At 48.4% G+C, this 21,248-nt stretch overlaps 1 protein-coding gene across 1 annotated transcript in view; it reads right to left on the bottom strand.

Moving 5' to 3' along the window:
* Window positions 1-20,820, bottom strand: part of USP43 (ubiquitin specific peptidase 43) — a 48,200-nt gene extending 27,380 nt beyond the window's left edge. Inside the window, exons 1-6 of the mRNA XM_005878854.2 lie at window positions 20,806-20,820; window positions 20,573-20,704; window positions 14,566-14,669; window positions 6,916-7,008; window positions 4,877-5,012; window positions 1,194-1,329 (exon numbers count right to left, since the gene is read on the bottom strand). Of these exons, the coding sequence (XP_005878916.1) occupies window positions 1,194-1,329; window positions 4,877-5,012; window positions 6,916-7,008; window positions 14,566-14,669; window positions 20,573-20,704; window positions 20,806-20,820 (616 nt within the window). The remainder of the gene's footprint in view (window positions 1-1,193; window positions 1,330-4,876; window positions 5,013-6,915; window positions 7,009-14,565; window positions 14,670-20,572; window positions 20,705-20,805) is intronic.
* Window positions 20,821-21,248: the final 428 nt, after the last annotated feature.

Genomic DNA, 21,248 nt, shown 5'->3' with positions numbered 1-21,248 from the left:
AGCTACTTCGCTGGGTCAAAACCCTGCTTCTCTAGGCCCTCGTTCTCTTAACCACCCTTAGGAGACACTAGAGCACTTTAGGGGAAGAGATAGAAGGTTCATGGCATTTGTGCCATGGGCACCTGGCACACGACGATCATATAAATAGTAGAGAATCTGTGTTGTGTTCAGCCAGTAATTAAAAAAATGAGGGTAGGGATTTTAATGAACACTTTTTAAATTCAGTCTGAAAAATACTCCAAAAGCATTGTGGGTGCTCATACACCTGACCAGAGCCACAGAATACTCACTGTCTTCGAAAGCCAACGTAAGCAGCACACAGAGCAGGTAGGAATCTTTACCCTTGGGGAAGTAGGGGCCTGGACTTTCCTCAAGTTCCAATCGGTTCTGAAAATTTGACTTTTAAGGCACAGATGTGTCGCTTGTGATTGAATTTGAAATGAGGGCTTGTTTCACTGAGCTACAACGTAATCAGGGCAGTCAATGTCCTGTCCCAGATTCCTTGCCCAGAGTCTCTCTGTTGACCCAGAACCACCAGAGACACCTGGTCCCCACACCTGTCACCTAGGCTCGCCGAGGATGCAGGGCTTGGGCACAGGATTAATCTGGGGATATGGTGACACTGGCACAGGGTCCTTGACTGACTAAATGACCTGCAATGAAAGATTGTCAGATATTGGCCATCTTAGCCAATCCAAAGTTTAGGAAAGCCAAGCAATGGGAAGTGGAACTGTTAACAAAAAGTCATTTATAACCTCTCTGGCCATCTGCTGCTCAAACTTATAAAGTTTTTACTTTAAGCACAGACCTTGATTCTCTGGAGTCTGAACACAAAGACTAACCAGCACCTGTTTTGATTAATGGTCATCAAAGTGTGCTCTCGGGACAGCAGCATCACCTGGGAACGTTTCACTTGAAAATTCTCAGGCCCCGCCCCAGGCCTAGAGAATCAGAAAGAAACCCTGTGGGTAGGGTTCAGAAATCTGCTCAAATAAGCCATCCAGGTAACTCTGATACTCACAAAGGTCTTGAAAGCCCCTATATTCATTGAATATTTTAAAGTAATCAACCATCTGTACAACAAATATCAGAGAAAATAAGCCTCCAAGTACGAAAACTAAATGTCTTATGCCTCAGGACCCAATGAGTACTCTCTCAGACCTGTAGCCCACAATATTCAAGCACTATTGTACCTGCGAGTGTCCCCTGGCCAGGTGGCAGAGGGGCTTGGAAGGCATACACGTTATCTCCCTCTGCTATCGTGTTCAGGTCGTCTTCATCAAAGAAAGACCGCTGGAGTCCACTGGGGCACAGTTCAACCAGGATCACCTGGAATGAGAAGGATCGTTTTCCATCTTGATTTCTCCAAGGGAACTTAACAAACAAGAAATCTAAAAGCGAAGGGATTAAGAAGTACAAATTGGCCGTTACAAAAGTCATGGGGATGTAAAGTGCTGCATAGGGAATAGAGTCAATAATATTGTAATAACTGTGTATGGTGTCAGATGGGTACTAGACTTATGGGGGCAGGGGGGTCACCTCATAAGTTATATAAATGTGTAACCACTATGCTGTACACTTGAAACTAATATAATATTGAATGTCAAGTATAATTGAAAAAATTTTTAAATGTGTTTTTAATAATAAAAGAGACTGATAGATTTACAACTGTCCTTTACCCTCCCCTCCCTTCTAGCTAGTGAGAAATACTACTTATTTTTAATACTAAAATACAGTAGATATAACAGATTAAATACAGACATCTCAACTGCAACAATAGAATATCACACTGGCCTAGGGAAGGGTGGGAGAGGGGGAGTTGAAAATCTAAACTTTAATACCCAGCTAAAGTATCATGCAAGGTGAGCATAAAATAAAGTCTTCTTCAGATCTCCATTGAAAGAATTTCTAAAGTATACTGCCATCATTTTTTACATTATCACATGCATGAAAAATATTTTTATGGAACACTGAGGTAAGCAGAAGAATCTGGTTTTGTAGAGGAAAAGTGGGGTGACTGCGTTGAGGGTCCTGGATGCCCCAGTCCCAACTTGGTCACCTCCAGGGCTACAGGAATCAACATCTGGAATCAACATCTCAGTGCACACAAACCATTCAAGGCACAGTGGCTGGAAATTTTCTTGTAAAAGATACATTTCAGGGTTTAAAAAAAAACAAAACTGAATCCAGAGCAATACTTGAGTTTTAAGGAGAAATGATAAACCAAAAAAAGGTAAACATTGGTGAATGTAAATATGCAGTGACTATATAAACCTAAAATAACAACTAAACTACTACTCCAAGGAAGAACAGGGAGGAGGGATTATCCATCTACAATAATATCTAAATCAAAAAGGTATAAAGGAAATTAAAGCATGCCGAGATCCTTGTGTTGCTTGGGAAAATTAACATAAGACTTTGTTAATGCATGTTGACTTTTTTAAAATATAATTTTATTGATATCAGAGAGGAAAGGAGAGGGAGAGAGAGATCGCTACATCAATGATGAGAATCATTGATCGGCTGCCTCCTGCACAACCCCTACTGGGGATCGAGCCCACAACTTGGACATATGCTCTTGACCAGAATCGAACCTGGGACCCTTCAGTCCACAGACCGACGCTCTATCCAAACCGGCTAGAGCTGCATGTTGACATCTTAATGGTAACTAGTAAGAGCATAGAAATATAATGTATATGTTCCAAACCTGAAGAGATGAAATGGAGAAAAAATGCTCAATCCAAAAGAAGCAATAAAGAAAGGGATAAAAGAAACAAAGGAAAAATAGGGTAAATAGAAAGCATAAAATAAGTCCAAATATGTCCATGATCATATATAATATAAATGGAATAAAGTGGCCAGTTAAAACTAAATGTCAAAATAGATTTTAAGTTCCAATCAAAGTGTGCTCTCCTGCACTTAGGAATCCCAAGTGATATGTATCTCCCTGAACAAACAGGTCACACCTTTCAAATTCCCCAACAGTCCTTTCACTCTCTTAACTATTCAAACTCTACCTCTCAGACTTTTGATCTTTTATTACTGACACTAGAGGCCCGAAGCATGAAATTCGTGCAAGAGTAGGCCTTCGGCCCTAGCAGGCTTGGCTCAGTGGATAGAGCGTCGGCCTGCGGACTGAGGGGGCCCAGGGTTGATTCCGACCAAGGGCATATGCCTGGGTTGCGGGCTCCATCCCCAGTAGGGGGTGTGCAGGAGGCAGCCAATCAATGATTGTCTCTCATCATTGATGTTTCTATCTCTCTGTCCTTCTCCCTTCCTCTCTGAAATCAATAAAGAAATAAAAAATTTTTAAAAAAGAGTAGGCCTTCGCAGCTGAGGCTGCCTCGATCCCACGGCTGCAGCCCCAGGTTCATCCCGGAAGGACGTCCAGAAGGACATCCGGTCTAATTAGCATATTATACTTTTAATATTATAGATTTCCCCCCCCAAGATTCTCACCTACTGTCCTACTCTCTTCTCTCTCATTCTCTCAATAGATCCCCATAGAGCACAAAGCAAGAAAGACGGAGTTTTACCCACTTGAGATCCTTATAAAATGACTGTAGAGGTCAGAAGGACCTGGGTGGAGGCAGGAAGAAGCACTGGGGTGATGGAAAGGCTCAGTAATCATAGTGTTCTACAGGATGTGCATGCAGGTAAAATTTCAACAGATTTTTAACCGTAAGCATATATACTTTATTGTATGTGTATTATTCCTTTACAAAAAGGTTAATGGTATTTTTTAATTTGAAAAAAATCCCTTGAGGTCTTTAAGGAAGTATAAAATTTCCCTTTTACAATTAAAGAAATAGGACCAATTACTTTGTCCAAGGTCAGAACACTAGAAAGTGACTGAATCACAATGAAACCCCGTTCTCAGCCCTTCCCTTCATGCCACAGTGATTCTCACCACCGTCACCTCTACCCTGTCCTTTCATGGGGGGACCCCAGTTACAAGCTCTGTCCTCCAAAGTCACAGAGAATCCAATCTCGTTACCAAGCCTCCTTTATTTTTTTTTAAATATATATATTTTTTATTGATTTTTTACAGAGAGGAAGGGAGAGGGACAGAGAGTTAGAAACATCGATGAGAGAGAAACATCGATCAGCCGCCTCCTGCACACTCCCTACTGGGGATGTGCCTGCAGCCAAGGTACATGCCCTTGACCGGAATCGAACCTGGGACCCTTGAGTCCGCAGGCTGACGCTCTATGCACTGAGCCAAACCGGTTAGGGCCCAAGCCTCCTTTAAAAAAGAGGTAGAGCATAGCCAATCCCACTTTCCCCCGAAGCTCCCCTCTCGTGTTACACACCCTCAGTTCCCTCAGAGGTCCTCACATTTCACTGATTGTCCCTTCCATAACCTGGCTTATATTCTTGGGAGTGAAAATATAGAATAGTGGCTCAGGCTCTGAAATCAAACCATCCGTGTTCACATCCTGGCTCAGCGGTGTGACCCTGGGCAAGTCACCCAACCTCTCCATGCCTCTTCTTTGCTCACTGGTAAATGAGGACACCTGCAGTATCGACTTCACAGGATGCTGTGAGAATTAAATTGGCTACGGATATAAAGTTCATAGAGTACCCAGCGCTTATTAAGCACTGTTGAGGCGGAGCGACTGTGGAATTACTGTAGTTGCAATCACCACCACCTTCTTGGAAGACAAAGGCAGTGTCTTCTTCTGGTTATTCTCTGTAAATGCCCAGAGAGGTCAAGACCTAGTCACCACAGACACCAGAGATGACTAATCACACAGAAACCCATGAGTCACGCTGGCGTCACCCGAGAACCAGAAATCAGCCTAAGCAACCGAGACAGCTGGCTCAGTTAGCATCTCGCCCTCCAGTGACCAGGCCCCAGGCGCTTCCATCAGACCTCATCCACAGGGACGTTGCCTTCCTGGGCCACCATCTTCCTCAGGGCTGCCACTGTGCTGAGGATGGGCACCGCCAGGCCAACCCGCAGGAACCGCTGGCTCTGAGAGGGGAAGACCAAGGTGACGCTCAAGAACCTGAAAAAGAGGGAAGAGTCCACATCCTTAAAGGACTGAGATGAACTGTCACCAACACCACTGACACTAGGTCAAGTTCAGCACTTGGGCTTCTCTCTGCTTCCAGGACGGGTCACTATATTTCAGGTACACTGCCATCGGTGGCACTGGAGAGCCAATTCTCCACAGATACCACTGAGTACTTTTCCAGCAAGTTAAAAATAAAAGGTATTTGGTTTACGCCCTACCTGGTTTGGCTCAGTGGATAGAGCGTCAGCCTACGGACTGAAGGGTCCCAGGTTTGATTCCGGTCAAAGGCACATGCCTGGGTTGCGGGCTCGATCCCCAGTGTGGAGTGTGCAGGAGGCAGCCAATCAATGATTCTCTCTCATCATTGATGTTTCTATCTCTCTCCCCCTCTCCCTTCCTCTCTGAAATCAATAAAAATATATTTTTTAAAAAGGTATTTAATAATCACAACACAGACCTACGGTCTCAAGGTTGTTTGTTAACTAGATAATCTTCAAGCTTCTCCTGCAGTCTGCTTCAACACTACCGATGCTGTCCTCCTTCCTTTTTTAAATTCTCCCTGGGTGATGGATGAGATAGGGCCCTTGGCTGGCCACACTCCCTCCTGTCCCCACCAGCTGGCCTCACTCTTCCAGCTCCCGTCTCTCCTGCTCTATAATTACCCAATTCGCACAGCTAACTAATAGAGCTGGGATTTGAACCCACGCAGTCAGGCCCCAGAGTCAGTGGGCCTAACCGATGTGCTATGATGAATCAAGTCAGGAACCTTAACTCACATCTACCAGCAGCCATCATTGCATGGTGTCACTGGTGACAGGATAAGCCCCTGTTCCATGTGTGGCACAAACTATTGGCAGCACAGGAATTCAGAGCAGAAAAGGATTAAGATGCCAGGAAAGGCTTGATGAGGCTGTCGTGGTTTCAGCTGCATCCTACAGATGGAGGATCTCAACAGATAGAGGGCAAGAGAAATGCTACGTACAGAGCTGGGGAACACCGGAAGAAATGCCACCATCTAATTATTATTATTTTTGCTTAATCCTCACTCAAGGAGATTTTTCCATTGATTTTTAGAGAGAGTGGAAGGGAGGGGGAGAGACAGAGAGAGAGAGAAACATCTTTGTGAGAGAGACATATTAATTGGTTGCCTCCTGCACGTGCCCTGACCGGGGCTGGGGATCGAGCCTGCACTGAGGTACCTGCCCTTGACTGGAATCGAACCCAGGACTCTTCAGTCCGCAGGCCGAGTCTCTATCCACTGAGCCAAATGGGCAAATGCCACCATCTTCATGCCAGTGAAGGTACACCATGTGGGAGCTCACTAAACTTCCGTGAGGCTGACATTGGCCAGGTGCCTGTGGTCACTGTGAGGACCTGCGATGCTGGGATGCCTGCACCATGCGCTTCTTCCTTATAGAAAGCTGGGCCCCACATGGCTCTTGCCCAATCCTGACTCCTCTTTCCTTTTTGTCTCATCTCCTCCAATCACCCTTTCCCTTTTCCTTTGCTCCTTAGATAAACCTTTTCCTACACCTTCACAAACAGGAGAAAGGAGTGGAAACAAAGCAAGGAAAAGCAGGTGGTGACACATTTTCTCTGGGTTGCCCATCTGACCAACTGGTACCCATTGGCCCATGCCAGCTTCTGAACGGGCCAAAGACATAAGCCAGGTGCTGATAAACAAAATCACTGTTTATAATTCCTTCTTCAGCTACAAGAGGACACAGTAACCTTTCACTTTATTCGTCACATTCCATAACTGAATGTCGCCCAGCTATAAGGCTGGTTTCTAGAAAACACTGGCTGAGAAGTAAGAGAGACAGGTGCAGCTGCAAGGCCAGAGGTTCCTCAAAGGAGGAAGACGTCAGGTGCACCGGGCACAGCACTCACATACCTGGTCTGGCGCAAGGGGATGGGCAGGGACACACACAGGAAAGGATCGAAGGTGTTGCTCTGCTTCAGGCAGTGGGGACAAGTCAAGGAAGATCTGTGAGGGCAAAGAACAGAGACAGACGTTTAACCTGAACTGTCTAGTGGTTGCTCAAAAAGTTACATACAGAATTACCATTGCAATTCCACTCCTAGGTAAATGCCCAAAAGAACTGAAAACAAATATTCAGACAAATACTTGTACGAAAATGCTCCTAGCAGCATTATTCACAACAGTCAAAGGGTGAAAACAACCCCAGTGACCACCAATGGGTTCATAAACAGAACGTAGTATATCCACACAGTGGGCTGTTACCCAGACACAAGTCCTGACAATGCTACTCCGTGGCTTAAACTTGACATTACTTATAGCCTTTAAACCCTTTTAAATTTAACGCTCCCTCACTTTAGTGCCTTTGAAAGTGAAGTGCTGCTTCCATATTCCACATGGTTGCTCCAACTTACTTCCTTAATCACGAAATGCACCATTTCTTCCAAGACATAAGGGATTTCTGGATGCTACATTCCTGCTCCCAAAGCTACACTGACTTCCTTGGGAACGTGGAACAGCAGCCCACTGGCAGTCTGCTCTCTCCACTAGACAGCCCAAGGCTGGTGTGGCTCAGTGGATAGAGCATCCACCCGTGCACCGAAGGGTGGCAGGATCAATTCCCGATCGAGAGCACATACCTGGGATGAAGGATCGATCCCTGGCCCCAGTTGGGGCACATGTGGGAGGCAACCAATCGATGTGTGTGTCTCTCTCTCTCCTCACTTCTTTTCACTCTCTCGAAAAATCAATGGAAAAAATAATCCTCCCGTGAGGATAACAAACAAAAAAACCAGGTTCCCAACTCCATGGAGAGCACCCGCCCTGCTTGATAGGTTTTCTGTTGAGCAAACAAAATAGAAAAGACCAGGGACAGGCAAGGACCTGGGAGGTTTTCTGGGTGCTGCCCCCGGCAACCCGCGTGGTCTGCTCCTAGCAGGTCGCTCTCCTGGACACAAGCCTATAGATGCCAACACTGATTTAGGAAACAGACCCAAGTACTCAACGCTCAATCCCTCTCACTGCCTCTGATGAACCGCCCTTCAGGAAAACCATGGGAATGGTTTGGTAAAAAACTGTGTATCAGACATTAAGCTCCCGCCACTAGGGGGACCTGGCATTGTGGGGTCTCACCACCCCTTTTCCCTTCCAGGCCTTCTCCCACGTCACCCATGACATACCTACACATAGCAGAGGCCTGAAGAACGCATTTGTGTTGTTGGGAAATTTCCAAATCCCTGTCTCACACTTAAGCAAAGAAATGGAAAGGAATATTTTTACTTTTTGTTTTAACCTACTAAAACTGGCTCAGTATAGGCCTCTATATTGAGCCGTGAATCTCTATCAGGAAGCAAGAGATGTGTGGATTGGAAAAAACAGACAAGGGTCTAATTTTATCTTTGAAGGGTGAAGAAAACATGCTGCAGGCACAATAAGCTACAGAAAGGACGTGAAATACACCTGTTTCTCAGAGGATGAGGAATAAGGACAGAGTGGGACCAACAGAGTGAGGGGCAGTGTCACGCTTACGGAAACTCCAGAAGTTCCCAGCTACCCCTCAGCGGGCCTGAGGGGCCCTGTCCCCCTCCAGCGCGCTCACGCCCTGTCCTCATGTCCCCCAGCGGCCCCAGGGGAAAGGGGTAGGAAATCACCCACTGCCCTTCCATGTGCACTTGCCCATCTCCCCGCGGGGTTGGCTCTCTGGTCACCTGCTTCTGTTGTAACGCCCAGCGATCAGCCGCCACCTCGCACTGCTCTGCTCCCCCAGTTCCAAACGCCAGGAATGAGCCCCCGGCTTTGACACTGAACAGCTCACCACTCTGCCTCTCCCGGCTGCCAAATGCACACTTCACACCTCAAACCTGCCCAGCTTCACCCGCCCACTGGCAGTGGAACTAATGTCTACCATAATTATGATGACGTGTAAGCAAGGTGCCACCTCTCCAAGATCTGTTCTGAGAAAGCCTTCCAAAGCTCCTCTGCCTAACGGGAATGCTGCCTGCGACAGGGACCAGACCAGACTGTCTGCACATAAAGCTACGAAGAGCAGGAAGCAATAAACAAGCCCTCGTGCGCGCGCGTGCGCGCACACACACACACTCCGTCCTCCAGCCAAACCTCAATCCTCGGTTATTAAACTTGGAGAGGTTTTAGGCTGTGGCCATCGTCATACAGAATAGCTAACTATGTTCCCTCTAGTCCATATCTCCAGCACCCTAACATTATTCCTCCTGCTGTCCTCCAGCCAAAGTCAAATACTCAGAGGACCACCGCTCAGGGGACCAGCGTGGGGCGGGCCCCACTGATGCTCAGACCCGAGAAGCCCCAGCCTGCTGGACGTCCCCAGCTATTATTTTTCTTTACTATAGATTATCAGGCACGAAGCAGGTGTTTTTCGCTGTCACCAGTACATTTCTGAGCACGAACGCCTCGCTTCCTACTCATCAGCCTACCCGGAGGGCACTAGCCTTCCTCAGTGCCTGACGGGCTCAGATGTCAAGTGCTCAGGAATGCTCCCTGACTCCCTGTGCTGGGCGGGCCCTCTGTGATACTGTGACTTTAATGAGAAATAGATGTTTGGTCTCCACACCTGCTCCTGGCACAGAGCTCCTAAAGCCTTGAAATTTCCTGATAAGAGCAACAATAAGGTGAATCTTTTGTTATTTATAGCAAACCACACCTGAGTTATATTATGGAGGTGACTTTTGAAAAGCCCTTAGATCAGTGATGGCGAACCTATGTCACCTCTGACACGCGAACTCATTTTTTTGGTTGATTTTTCTTTGTTAAATGGCATTTAAGTATATAAAATAAATATCAAAAATATGTCTTTGTTTTACTTTGGTTGCAAATATCAAAAAATTTCTATATGTGACACGGCACCAGAGTTAAGTTAGGGTTTTTCAAAATGCTGGCACGCCGAGCTCAAAAGGTTCGCCATCACTGCCCTAGATAGCCCCAGGATGGGGCTGGTTGCCAGGGGGACCAACCATGTGATTAGATAGCGGAACTTTCAGCCCCCACCTCCTGGGGAAAGGGAGGCAGGCAGACGCTGAGCTCATGGCTCATGGTCCATAATCTAATCAACCCTGCCTATAAAACGATGCCTCCACAAAGCCCTCACAGCGTCCAGGTTGGTGGACACGTGGAGGTGCTGGGAGGGGAGGGTGCCCCAAGAGGGCATGAAGGCCTGCACCCCCACACAGCCTGCCTGTGCATCTCTGCCACCTGGCTGTCCCTGAGCTGTACCCTCTAATAATGAGCTGGGAACCTAGTGAGTGCACTGTTTTCCCGAGTTCTCAGAGTTGCTCCAGCAAACCATCGACTCTGAGGTGGGTCCTGGGAGCCTCTGACTCATAGCCAGTCAGTGAGAAGCACAGGTGACACCGGGAAGCTGTCATCGGTGCCTGGTGGGAGCAGCCTCCTGGGGCGGAACCCTTACCTATGGGACCTGGTGCTATCTCATGGTGTCAGAACGGAGGTCAGCGTAGGATTCAGGTTGGCTTCCACAGAGAACTGCAGGATTGCGTGGTGAGGGAGACACACCCACGCACCAGGTTCAGAAGTAAGAGGGGCCGTAGTGCAGAGCGGTAAGAAGACAAGTCTCCTCTCCCACACCCGGACGTGTACTCCGAAGCACTCGCCAGGCGTAACTACAGAAACACCCAGGAGCCACCGAGGTCCCCACCTTTCCCTGTCCCCAGCCCAGACCTTAAACCCATCGGCAAGTCATGTCGACTCTCAACCCAAACACCTCCCCTCCTCATCCCCATCCACTTCTCTCCGTCTCCACCGGCACCTCCATGGTCCTAGCTGCCGCCGTTCACCCACTGGGACCACTGCCCGCCATCAGCCGCTGCTCCAGCTCCCAGTCCCGCCTCCCTTCATTGCCCATAACAACCAGCATCACCTCTTACCAGCGGTTCTCAACCTGAGGGTCATAACAGTAGCAACATTACAGATATGAAGTAGCAACGAAAATAATTGTATGGTTGGGTCACAACATGAGGAACTGTATTTAAAGGGCCAGAAGGTTGAGAACCACTGTCTTAAACGGACATCTAGACCACACCCTGCTTTACATTTGGCAGCGGCTTCCTGTGCTCTTTGGACCAAACCCCATACCTGGACAGGACACCTGTGTCACTGGGTCCCCGTCCACCTGTCCAGCCCCAGCTCCCAGCCCTCACCACGTAGCAGCTCTGTCTCTGGAACTTGCCAAGATCATGCCCACCCAGGCCCTGTGTCCCTGCTATTCCCTCCCTGGAATACCCTGTCCCCAAATACAGTACCTGAATGGCCAACTCCTTGTCACTCAGCTGTCAGCTGTCAGCTCAGATGTCCCCCCTGAAAGAAGCCTTCCCTGACCACCTGATCCTAGCTTGGCCGCCTCCCCCACCTCCCGCTCTGCCTTATCATTCATGTTTCTCTGTGGTGGGGCCTGTTGAGCTGTGTATTCTCTCAGCCTCCCCAACAGAACATGAGCCCCATGAGAACAGGCGCTGGGTCTCGTTCACAGCCCCAGTCCCAACCTGGAAGAGAGCCTGGCACATAGTAGGTATGTAGGAATTATCTAGAGAATGAATGGGTATCTTTCATTAGTATTTCTCTCGCGTGGGCAAGGAATCATTATGTTCTCACTGTAACTCCTGGACACAGCACAATATCAGATCCTCAGATATTTGAAAGAAGAACAGAGAGACTATGGGTAGGCAACAGGGGAAGAGGGTAGAGAGAATGGAGTGAGCAGAGAAATGAGTGAATGTATTGAACAAGGACACCAATGAGCGGTCCCTGGCGGCAATTCCTGGCGACCCTTCCCTGCTCTCCAACGCGTCCACGCCTTCTACTCCCTTCTCCCTCCCTGCCTGTCCTTCTTTCCCCTCCTCTAGTCTTCTCCTGTCTCCTTTGCTCTCAAGCAGCCTGTGCTTTGGGACCCGAAGATAAAAAACAGATGCTCTAGTAGCTTTCACGGCTAAAGAGGTCGGTAGCGTGGAACCCGTTTCCTCCATGCGCACCGTGCAGTGCATCACCACGCCTCTCAGGAAGCTGGCGGCCGCTCCTCCTGGGCAATGAAATGTGGGCTCATTCAGAAGAGACTTTAATTACCCAATATGCTAAGCAACCGAGGCAGGAGGGCGTGCCCATGGCCGCCCCTCCCTGGCGGGGCAGGGGTAGGGGCAGGGAGAACTTCTCCAGGGCTGTGGCTTTCCTCTCCAGTGGAAAGCCTGCAGAGGCACCTTCCCAAAGTGTCTCAGAGACGATCTGGCCTCCGTAGAGAAACGGCCACCTCAAAGGCAGCGGTCATGTCCACTTTACTCGGTTGGCAATCACTGAGTATCAACCCTAAATCAAGAGCGCGTCTGGGCAATTTTAAGTGATCTCCTCCTTCCCGAACACAAGGGATGCAAGTGCCCAGGAAGGATGGAAGTAAATGGCTCTAAGTACGTGAATTCTAGAAGACGGAACAATTGTTCATTGGTTTAAAGTAAATAAGAGGAAAAAACAACGGAAGGCCCATGAAAAGCACAGCAGAGCAAAGGGAAGAGGAGTGTCCAGAAGACTCGGAGAAAAGCACCTTTGAAAAAGATTGGCTGCAACATCCAGACAAAAAAAACTTTTCAAACCAGTTCGGTTTGCGACAAGGGGAGGTGGAAAAGCCACCGAGGAGGACGGGTTACGAAGAAAGCAGGAGCAGGACTTGTGCTTTAGAGATCTCTCAAAAGTCAAACCCTGGTTCTGCCACTTACTACGCATGAGCTCACAAAAAGCCCAACCGCCCTGACTGGGCCTCACATTCTGAGGCCCCTAGAAGGAATAAACGTTAAAATATATGGCGAGCGTGTCCCTTAGAGGTGGTTCTCTGTAACAGTGGTTCCCCGGATCCTGATTGTGTGCTCATTCCCACCTCTAGGCCTGTTTCCTTCTTGTTGACTCTGCTCCCACCCATTCGATCCTAGTCATCCTTCAGAGCCCATCCAAAGGCACACCCCCTCTGAGAAGCCCACGGGGGTTTCTCCCTTTCTGACCTCTCACTGCAATTAGTGCTTTTGTTAAAACACTGCAATACCTTATATTAAGTAAAATAAGACAGAGAAAGACAAATACCCTATGATGTCACATATATGTGGAATCGAAAGAACAAAATAAATGGACAAACAAAACAGAAACAGACTCATAGATACAGAGAACAAACTGATGGTTGACAGACGGGAGGGAGATTGGGGGGGCTGGTGGAAAAGGTGAAGGGAGTAAGCTGTACTAATTAGCCCGGCTGGTGTCGCTCAGTGGTTGAGCATTGACCTATGAACCAGGTCACGGTTTGATTCCAGGATAGTGCATATGCCCAGATTTCAGGCTCAATCCCCAGTGGGGGGTATGCAAGAGGCAGCCAATCGATTCTCTCTCATCACTGATGTTTCTCTCCCTCTCCCTCTCCCTTCCTCTCTGAAATCAATAAAAATATTTTAAATGTACTGATTAGCCCTTACCAGTTGCTCAGTGGTTAGAGCATCAGCCTGCATACTGAAAGGTGGCAGGTTCGATTCCAGTCAAGGGCAGGCTTGATCACCAGCCTGGAACAGGGCACATGCGGGAGGCAACCGATGTTTCTCTCTCAGATTGATGTTTCTCTCTCTCCTCCTCCCTTCTACTCTCTCTAAAAATCAATTGAAAAAATATTCTCGGTTGAGGATTAACAACAACAACAAAAAGATGTACTAGTTGGCAGTTACAAAACAGTCATGGAGATGAAAGGTACAGCATAGAGAACATAGTCAGTAAATTGTAATAACGATGTATGGTGCCAGGTGAGAACTAGCCTTATCGGGGGGATCCCTTTGTAAATTACGTCAATGCCTTCACATGACCCCCACTGTACCGGAAACTATTATAAAATAATATTGAATGTCCACTGCAATTAAAATGTAAAAAATAAGTTAGTAAATTGCTTCTAAAATCTAGTATGGAATAAAATATGGCTTCATATTTACCTTTAAAAAACAAACATTGCAATACTTGAAAATATTCTGCCTTATAATTATAATCTCTGAACTGTCACATATAAAAGCCCAAGGAGAATTTTTCTGGAGTCAAAGGCTGTGTAATTATATATTTTTTATGTCCCCTAGAAATCTTGAACTCATAACAACTGACCTCTCACTGCAATTAGTGCTTTTGTTAAAACACTGCAATACCTTATATTAAGTAAAAATAAGACAGAGAAAGACAAATACCATATGATTTGTCTTTCTGGCCATGAAAAAGAAATAGGAATGGCCTCACCCAGGGACTGCCTGCTGGGGAGGTCCTTGCCTTCCCACTCACAGTTTGCGGAACCACCCTGGCATCAGCCCCCCCTCAAGGGTAGCTGGGAGGCCCAGAGGCCAGCAAGAAGGAAAGGGAGAGACACTACCGGTCAGGAGCCGTAGGAGTGAGTGGTTAATTTGGATTAATGATGGGGGAGAGTTGCTTTGTAATCTCAGGGTGAACCTGGCCGTGGGAGACTGTGCCCAGCATGTAAGTGTGCTGAGCTCTTGGGTGACTCTAAACACATCCCCTTCTTACCTATATTGTGCTTGAAAGTGGCTTTGCACGAAGCTCTGGCCTAGAGAAAGCTGAGCCGATGGTGACGGGTGGTTCTCAGAGGCTTTACTGCCTTCCGGCTGAAGCTGCAAAGAAATGAGGAAAGGAAGCAAATGAATACACCTCCCATCACGCCGCTGCTTCCAGACCACGGAGTCCCGGCCTCCTCCCGGGCAACGCCCGCCTGCTGCAGAGCCTGGGCCTTCAGTGCTGCCTTTGTCACAACCCCTTGCTCCCTCCATCTCTTCACCTCACAACAGAGGAGGAGCTGGAAGAGCAGAAAGGCAGCATGAACACTCACACACACTCACCCAGCTTGACGACTAACCCTGAGTTTACTGCCTTGCTCTTTATCTCCATCCGGCTGGGCCTCGTGTGTCTAGGACAGGGGTGGGCAAACTTTTTGACTCGAGGGCCACAATGGGTTCTTAAACTGGACCGGAGGGCCGGAACAAAAGCATGGATGGAGTGTTTGTGTGAACTAATATAAATTCAAAGTAAACATCATTACATAAAAGGGTACGGTCTTTTTTTTTTTTTTAGTTTTATTCATTTCAAACGGGCTGGATCCGGCCCGCGGGCCGTAGTTTGCCCACGGCTGGTCTAGGACTAGGTGCCTCTAGGACAGCGGTTCTCAACCTTCTTAATGCTGCGACCCTTTAAAACAGTTCTTCATGTTGTGGTGACCCCCAACCATAAAGTTATTTTCGTTGCTACTTCATAACTGTAATTCTGCTACTGTTATGAATCGTCATGTAAATATCTGATATGCAGGATGTATTTTCATTGTTACAAATTGAACATAATGAAAGCATAGTGATTAATCACAAAAACAATATGTAATTATATATGTGTTTTCCAATGGTCTTAGGCGACCCCTGTGAAAGGGTCGTTCGACCCCGAAAGGGGTCGCGTCCCACAGGTTGAGAACCTCTGCTCTAGGACATCTCACTGGGATGCGCTGCCATGACTTCAAACACGTCCCAGCCAACGTTCCCACCGACTAAACCTGTCTGTCCACATTTCCCAGCGAGCCAGCCTCCACATGACCACCGTCCTTCTCGGACAAACCACCAGGCACCTTAGACTAAGGCATAAGCCTCCTTCACTCACAGCTGAGTCTGCTGCACCCTCCCTTGCATCCCCTTATGTTTAAGTTGCCTGTTGTTGCTGTAGCAAATCACCACACACTGGTGGCTTAAAACAACAGACGTTTATTCTATCACAGTTCCCAAGGGCAGACATCCAAAGTCAATATCACTGGCCCCAAAACAAGATGTTGGCGAGGCCACACTCCCTCTGGACATTCCTTGCCTCTCCCACTCCTCGTGGCTACAGGAATTCTGTGGCTTGTGGCCACATCACTGCAGTCTTCAAGGCCAGCATCTCCTTCCAAGAGCCAGCAAAAAGGAAGGGTTTGGGGTGAAGTACACCAATGTCTGAAATTTAATTTAAAATGCATCAAAAATATAAGATGAGGCAACCCGAGGGAGTGATGAGTAGAGAGAAGAATGAATAGATGGGTAAAATGTGATAAAGCAATTTTAGTTAAATACAAATTATAGACCCTAGTCAGGGGTCCTCAAACTTTTTAAACAGGGGGCCAGTTCACTGTCCCTCAGACCGTTGGAGGGCCGGACTATAGTTTAAAAAAAAACTATGAACAAATTCCTATGCACACTGCACATATCTTATTTTGAAGTAAAAAAACAAAACGGGAACAAATACAATATTTGTATTTGCATGTGGCCCGCGGGCCGTAGTTTGAGGACCCCTGCTAGGTGGTAGGTATGAGGTGTTCACTTTATAATTAATTCAACTTGTCCCTATGTTTGAAATTTTCCATAACAAAACAGTGGGACGAACAAAAGCGACAAATACTCAGAATGGTCACTCTTACTATTTTATGAAGCCCCAGGTGACCAGGACACAGGATGTGCAAAGGGAAGCAGGAAATGGGGCTGGCGAGCGAGTCTGGAGCCACTCTGGGCGGGGCCCTGCCTGCCCCAGGGAAGACTGTCTGGTTCAGTAAGGGCACAGCACCGGAGTTAAACATTGACCTCGAGGGGCACTGCCTGGGTTCGAGCCCCTGCACTGGCACGGAGCCAGGGGGGTTAGTCACCCTCGGGGCTCCAAGGTTCCCCAACTGTCATAAAGGGATAGGGAATGATAATGCCTATCTGATAGGACTTTCATAAGAGGAAAGAGTTAATATAAAACACAACAGTGGCTGGCACAGTAAGCACTGTTTACATGTCGTAGACGGGTTTGGAACCTAGTGGTGGCAACATGCCCGGAGAGGAGCACGTCGCCAAGAGGAAGGAGGGTAAGTCTGAGCATGACACAGCCCAGGAGGCTCAAGGGCCCAGTTGACACAGGGTGAACTAGAGTAGGAGTTGTAAAAAGGAGAAGGAGGGAAGGGCTCAGACGCCCTGTGCACGCAGCTCAGGGCTGAGCACCTGGTGGGGGAACAGAGGGCGGAAAGGGAGCAGATACACAGGACCAGCTCCGAGCTTCGGACCCGGAGCCTGGCGAATGCCTGTTCCATGAACGACAGCCGAAGGAAGTGGGTCAGGGAAGGGCATCCCTATCCAGGCGAGACATCTGACAGCAGAGTAGCGAAGGGCTCAGAGCAGAGAGAGCTTGGATGCAGAACGCACGTGGTATTTCTGGCTGCCCGGGACTCACTCCTCTTCTTGGTAGTAGCCCCCCCCCTTTGGGAACATTGAGTCCAGCCCATGGGGAGGTGGGACAGGCTCTTTAATCAGGGGCCCTGCTCTCCCTTAGTGAATAAGCAGAGCGATCAAAGGGCTGGAGACATGATGCTAGCAGAGTCCAGGCCAGAACAGCTCCGCCACTGAGGCCGCCCGCTCAGAGCTGTCCGGCTCTCAGGGAGCCCACACCTAGGTCTTCAGCCTGCCCTGTGGTCCCCGTGCCACCCCTCTGCCTTCTCACAAGTCCCGCTCTTATCTGAATCAGCTGAACACCCCACAGGGACACAGGCCGATTCTGCATCAAGGTGACAGTGCAGCACATTGGGAGCAGCGATGGGGGATCACCCAGGGATGGGGTGTGGAAGGAGGAAACCCTGAGCATGGCTGGGGGAGGGGCCTCACTTCACCTTTAAGAGGAATAGGAGTGTCCCATCTACCTCGGGGCCATCAATAAAATCAGAAAAGATGACCTGTGTGTCCTGCCTGGCATGCAGTAGGTGCTTAATACATGTCAGCTTCCTGGTCCTCTCCCAGCCTCACCCCTTTCTCACCTCTGTGAGAGCAGCTCTTCCTCTAAGACAGTGGTTCTCAACCTTGGCTGCACATAGAATCACCTGGGAATCTTGTTAAAATCCTGATTTCTGGGCCTCATCATTAGTAACAAAGAAACAGAATTTCTGGAGGATGAGGCCCAGAAATCAGAATTTCCGGAGGATGAGGCCCAGAAATCAGGATTTTAACAAGATTCCCAGGTGATTCTAAATGTGCAGCCAAGGTTGAGAACCACTGCTCTAAGATAACCTACAGGAGAGTAAAATGAGCCCGCTGTGCCGGGGAAAGCAGTTGAGAATCATTAAAGTCACAGAAGAAAGCAGACCTGATGGTTTCTGCTCGTTTCAGTGCACCTCGCTCTATGGCTTTTTTATGTTTTGCAGCTGAAATAACCTCAAAGAGAAAGCTGTTCAGAGTTACGCAGGGAGTCAGTCCCTTTCCTTCTTGGAAAGGGAAAATGGGGTTTCCTGCCAACCCACCCCAGCAGCCCTGTTCCTTCCCTGCAGCCCCGGCAGCCGGGCCTCCACAGGTGGCCCCGTTTCTGACCGCAGATTTCACGGGGCGGCCTGGACCCCAGACCGAGAAAAAGATCTTGTCTGGTTTCAATCAGGTCAAATTAAGAGCTGGGCAGGCTCCTCTCTCTGGCCAACAGCCTCCCCTGCTCTTGCCTGGTCACTCTTGGCCCGTTAAAGGGACAGAAGTTCCAACTCGGCCCGCAGAAAGAGGCCTAGCTGGTTTCTTCTCACCCCCTGCTGGGGACTCAGAAGACACTCATGAGAAGGGAAGGGATCCAGCCTGCTCTGAAGTAGACAGACTCAGGTTCAACTCTATGTCTCCCAAGTAGAAGTGAGTGACTTTGGGCAACGTGACCTAAATTCCTGTTAACTGTAAAAAAATGAGCTATCCTTACAAATATTAAGGCCTGGTAACTACCCAGTTTATTCAACCATTCAGGAGCTTGAGTGTCTCCTGTGTGTCAGGAGTAAAATAAATCATGAAAAGCATCAAATCAGATGTGTGGCCCACAACAAATATTCAATAAATAGTATCTTTTATAAAAAATACACTGTTCTGATTTCAAAATGTGTTCACTGTAAGGTTATGGACTATACTGTGTAGTGGACATGTTTATCTGCTCAGCATTCCTTCCTTTGGGGAAGTAACCTAGCCAGAACCTAAAAAGCTCTCCTTGGCCATGTGATTCGGGTGGAGTTTACTCCCCACCACACACACACACACACACACACACACACACGGGCAGCTCAGGGGTGCCCAATCAGAATGTTTCATTCTGCAGACCACCTGCCCAGCCAGCAAGGAGCATATGAACCATTCTGGGACGATCACATCTTCCCAAACCCTAAAGAGCATTTGAGCATTTCAGGGGCCCCTCTTGTCACCACGTGGGCAGAGCCGGTCTGAGAGAGCAGCCAGAGACAAGAGATAGAGCGCCAAAGACCTGGTCATGTCATCTTGAGGACTTGGACCCAGCCCTACCTGAAGCTGCTGCAACCTTTTGACCTGCAAGTTATAAAAGCCAATCAATGTCCTTTCCTTAAGTTGAAGCGAGTTACATTTCTGTCACTTGCAACTAAGAGGATCTAAATAAGATCAACAGAAAGTCACTGTACCTAAGAGAAAAATCACCCACAAGCCCACCAGCCCAGGAAACCTCTCTCACCTCCGAGTGTGTGGTCCTCCCGGGTTCTGTTGCGATGGTTTTGCTTTATTTCATTTGTGCGTTTTGCAGGTGACTGGTGTGGTTCTTTTTAAGGTTTTCAGGCTAGACCCCACCGTGGGTCCTGATTCTGTCCCTTCTTTAGCTGTGTTGCTTTGGGAAAGTTAGCCAACCTCTCTGGTGTTACCCATAGATAAAATGCAGATAGTAACCCCAGCACCTCTCCATAAACAACGATCGTTACTCCTACTGTAAGTGACACTCCAAGAGGTGATCTGTGGAAGACTGAGTACTGCATCTGGGCCAGCTTTGAGACACATTAAAATAATGGGCGACTGATTATTTACCACAGCTTGTGAGCCATGTCTTAAATGACAGCGACTTATTCCCGGGTATTGTTATGCCCTGGCTCCCTCGTGGTGTAGTAACTTCACTGGCTTTTATTTCCGTGAGGGAGAGGTAGAAGGAGAGCAGGAGGGCAGAACCCGTCATCGACCCTTATGAGCAAAGCCCAGAGCACACAGCTGATGCTCAATGAACTCGGCTCTGACGCGAGTCAGTGCTTTCTCCCTCCCAGAGGTCTGGGGTTTCCCCACCACCTGGAATGCTAAGCACACACGTGTAAAGATCACCCATCCTGTATCTTGAGACAAAAAGACTGGGAATCCCTGCTCTGTAGGATGCGCAGCTGAGAAAGTGGTGGTAGAGTTGAAACCATACCATCTGAAAAGAAGCAGTGGTACCCAGGGCTGCAGGTACACACACTGATGCACAGAATACTGACAACAAGACTTTTCAAACTGTATATATCCAAAAGGAAACCTCTTCAGTGTATCAGTGGAATTAGAGGACGGAACCGCATCGGAGGCAGTGCATTGTCTATGAAAGGAGCTGAGAGAAAAGCACGGGGACCCCGCTGTGTGCGCGAGCCGGGACACGCAGGGATGCAAGACTCTGAAGTCCAAGAGTCAGCCTGCAGAAGCTGAGTAAATATTCAAGCGAAGAAAAGGAAATCAAGTACAACGTGTTGTTTCGAGGGACTGACCTGCTGGGACCCTGGCACTCGGGAGGAGCCCTCCGAGTCCTCGTGCACTCGATCCAGCAGCCAGAGCAGGAACTCCAGGGCGTCGTGCTGGGCGTGGCCCTGGAACTGAGCGCCGTGCTTGGAAACAGCATTCTGAAAGGAGAGGAGAAAACCGGAGGGTCACCCTGGCCTCCCACAACCCAATCAGGGCCCATTCGCTCCAGGTCCACCAGCGGTCACTCTTCAGCCCTCACCTGGGCCGACAGCATGGAGACTATCTGGGGTGAGGAACGGTCTTTCCTGCTACAGTGTGCCCTTTGGGGTTTTCTGTACAGAGAAGGCACCTTGCTTTCTAGAAAGACTGCTAATGGAAGTCCTGTCCTTGGGAACCCACAGGGTGGTCCCTGTTGACTATTTCGATTCTGTTGACCATCTGTCCTCCCTTGATCACTGGGCACCTGCTCCATCCGTCTGTCTATTTACACCTGCAGGTGTGCAGCTTCTTGCCTTTCCCCTCCCATCGCTTTCATTCTCTCCCATCGCTTCATCTCTCTCTGAATGACCACCTGGCAAAGTGAGGCGGACTTCCTCCAATACCTTAAATAGGCACGTAGCTCTTTCACTGCCTCTGCTACTATGTGTGAAATCGAAGTGCAGACATCTCTTCCTATGGTTAGATCACAAAAGGGTTGATTGT

The sequence above is a fragment of the Myotis brandtii genome, unplaced genomic scaffold (genome assembly GCF_000412655.1).
Source record: "Myotis brandtii unplaced genomic scaffold, ASM41265v1 scaffold573, whole genome shotgun sequence".
NCBI lineage: Eukaryota > Metazoa > Chordata > Mammalia > Chiroptera > Vespertilionidae > Myotis > Myotis brandtii.
The sequence above is the reverse complement of the archived record's forward strand: the minus strand, read 5'-3'. Positions and strand labels throughout refer to the sequence as shown.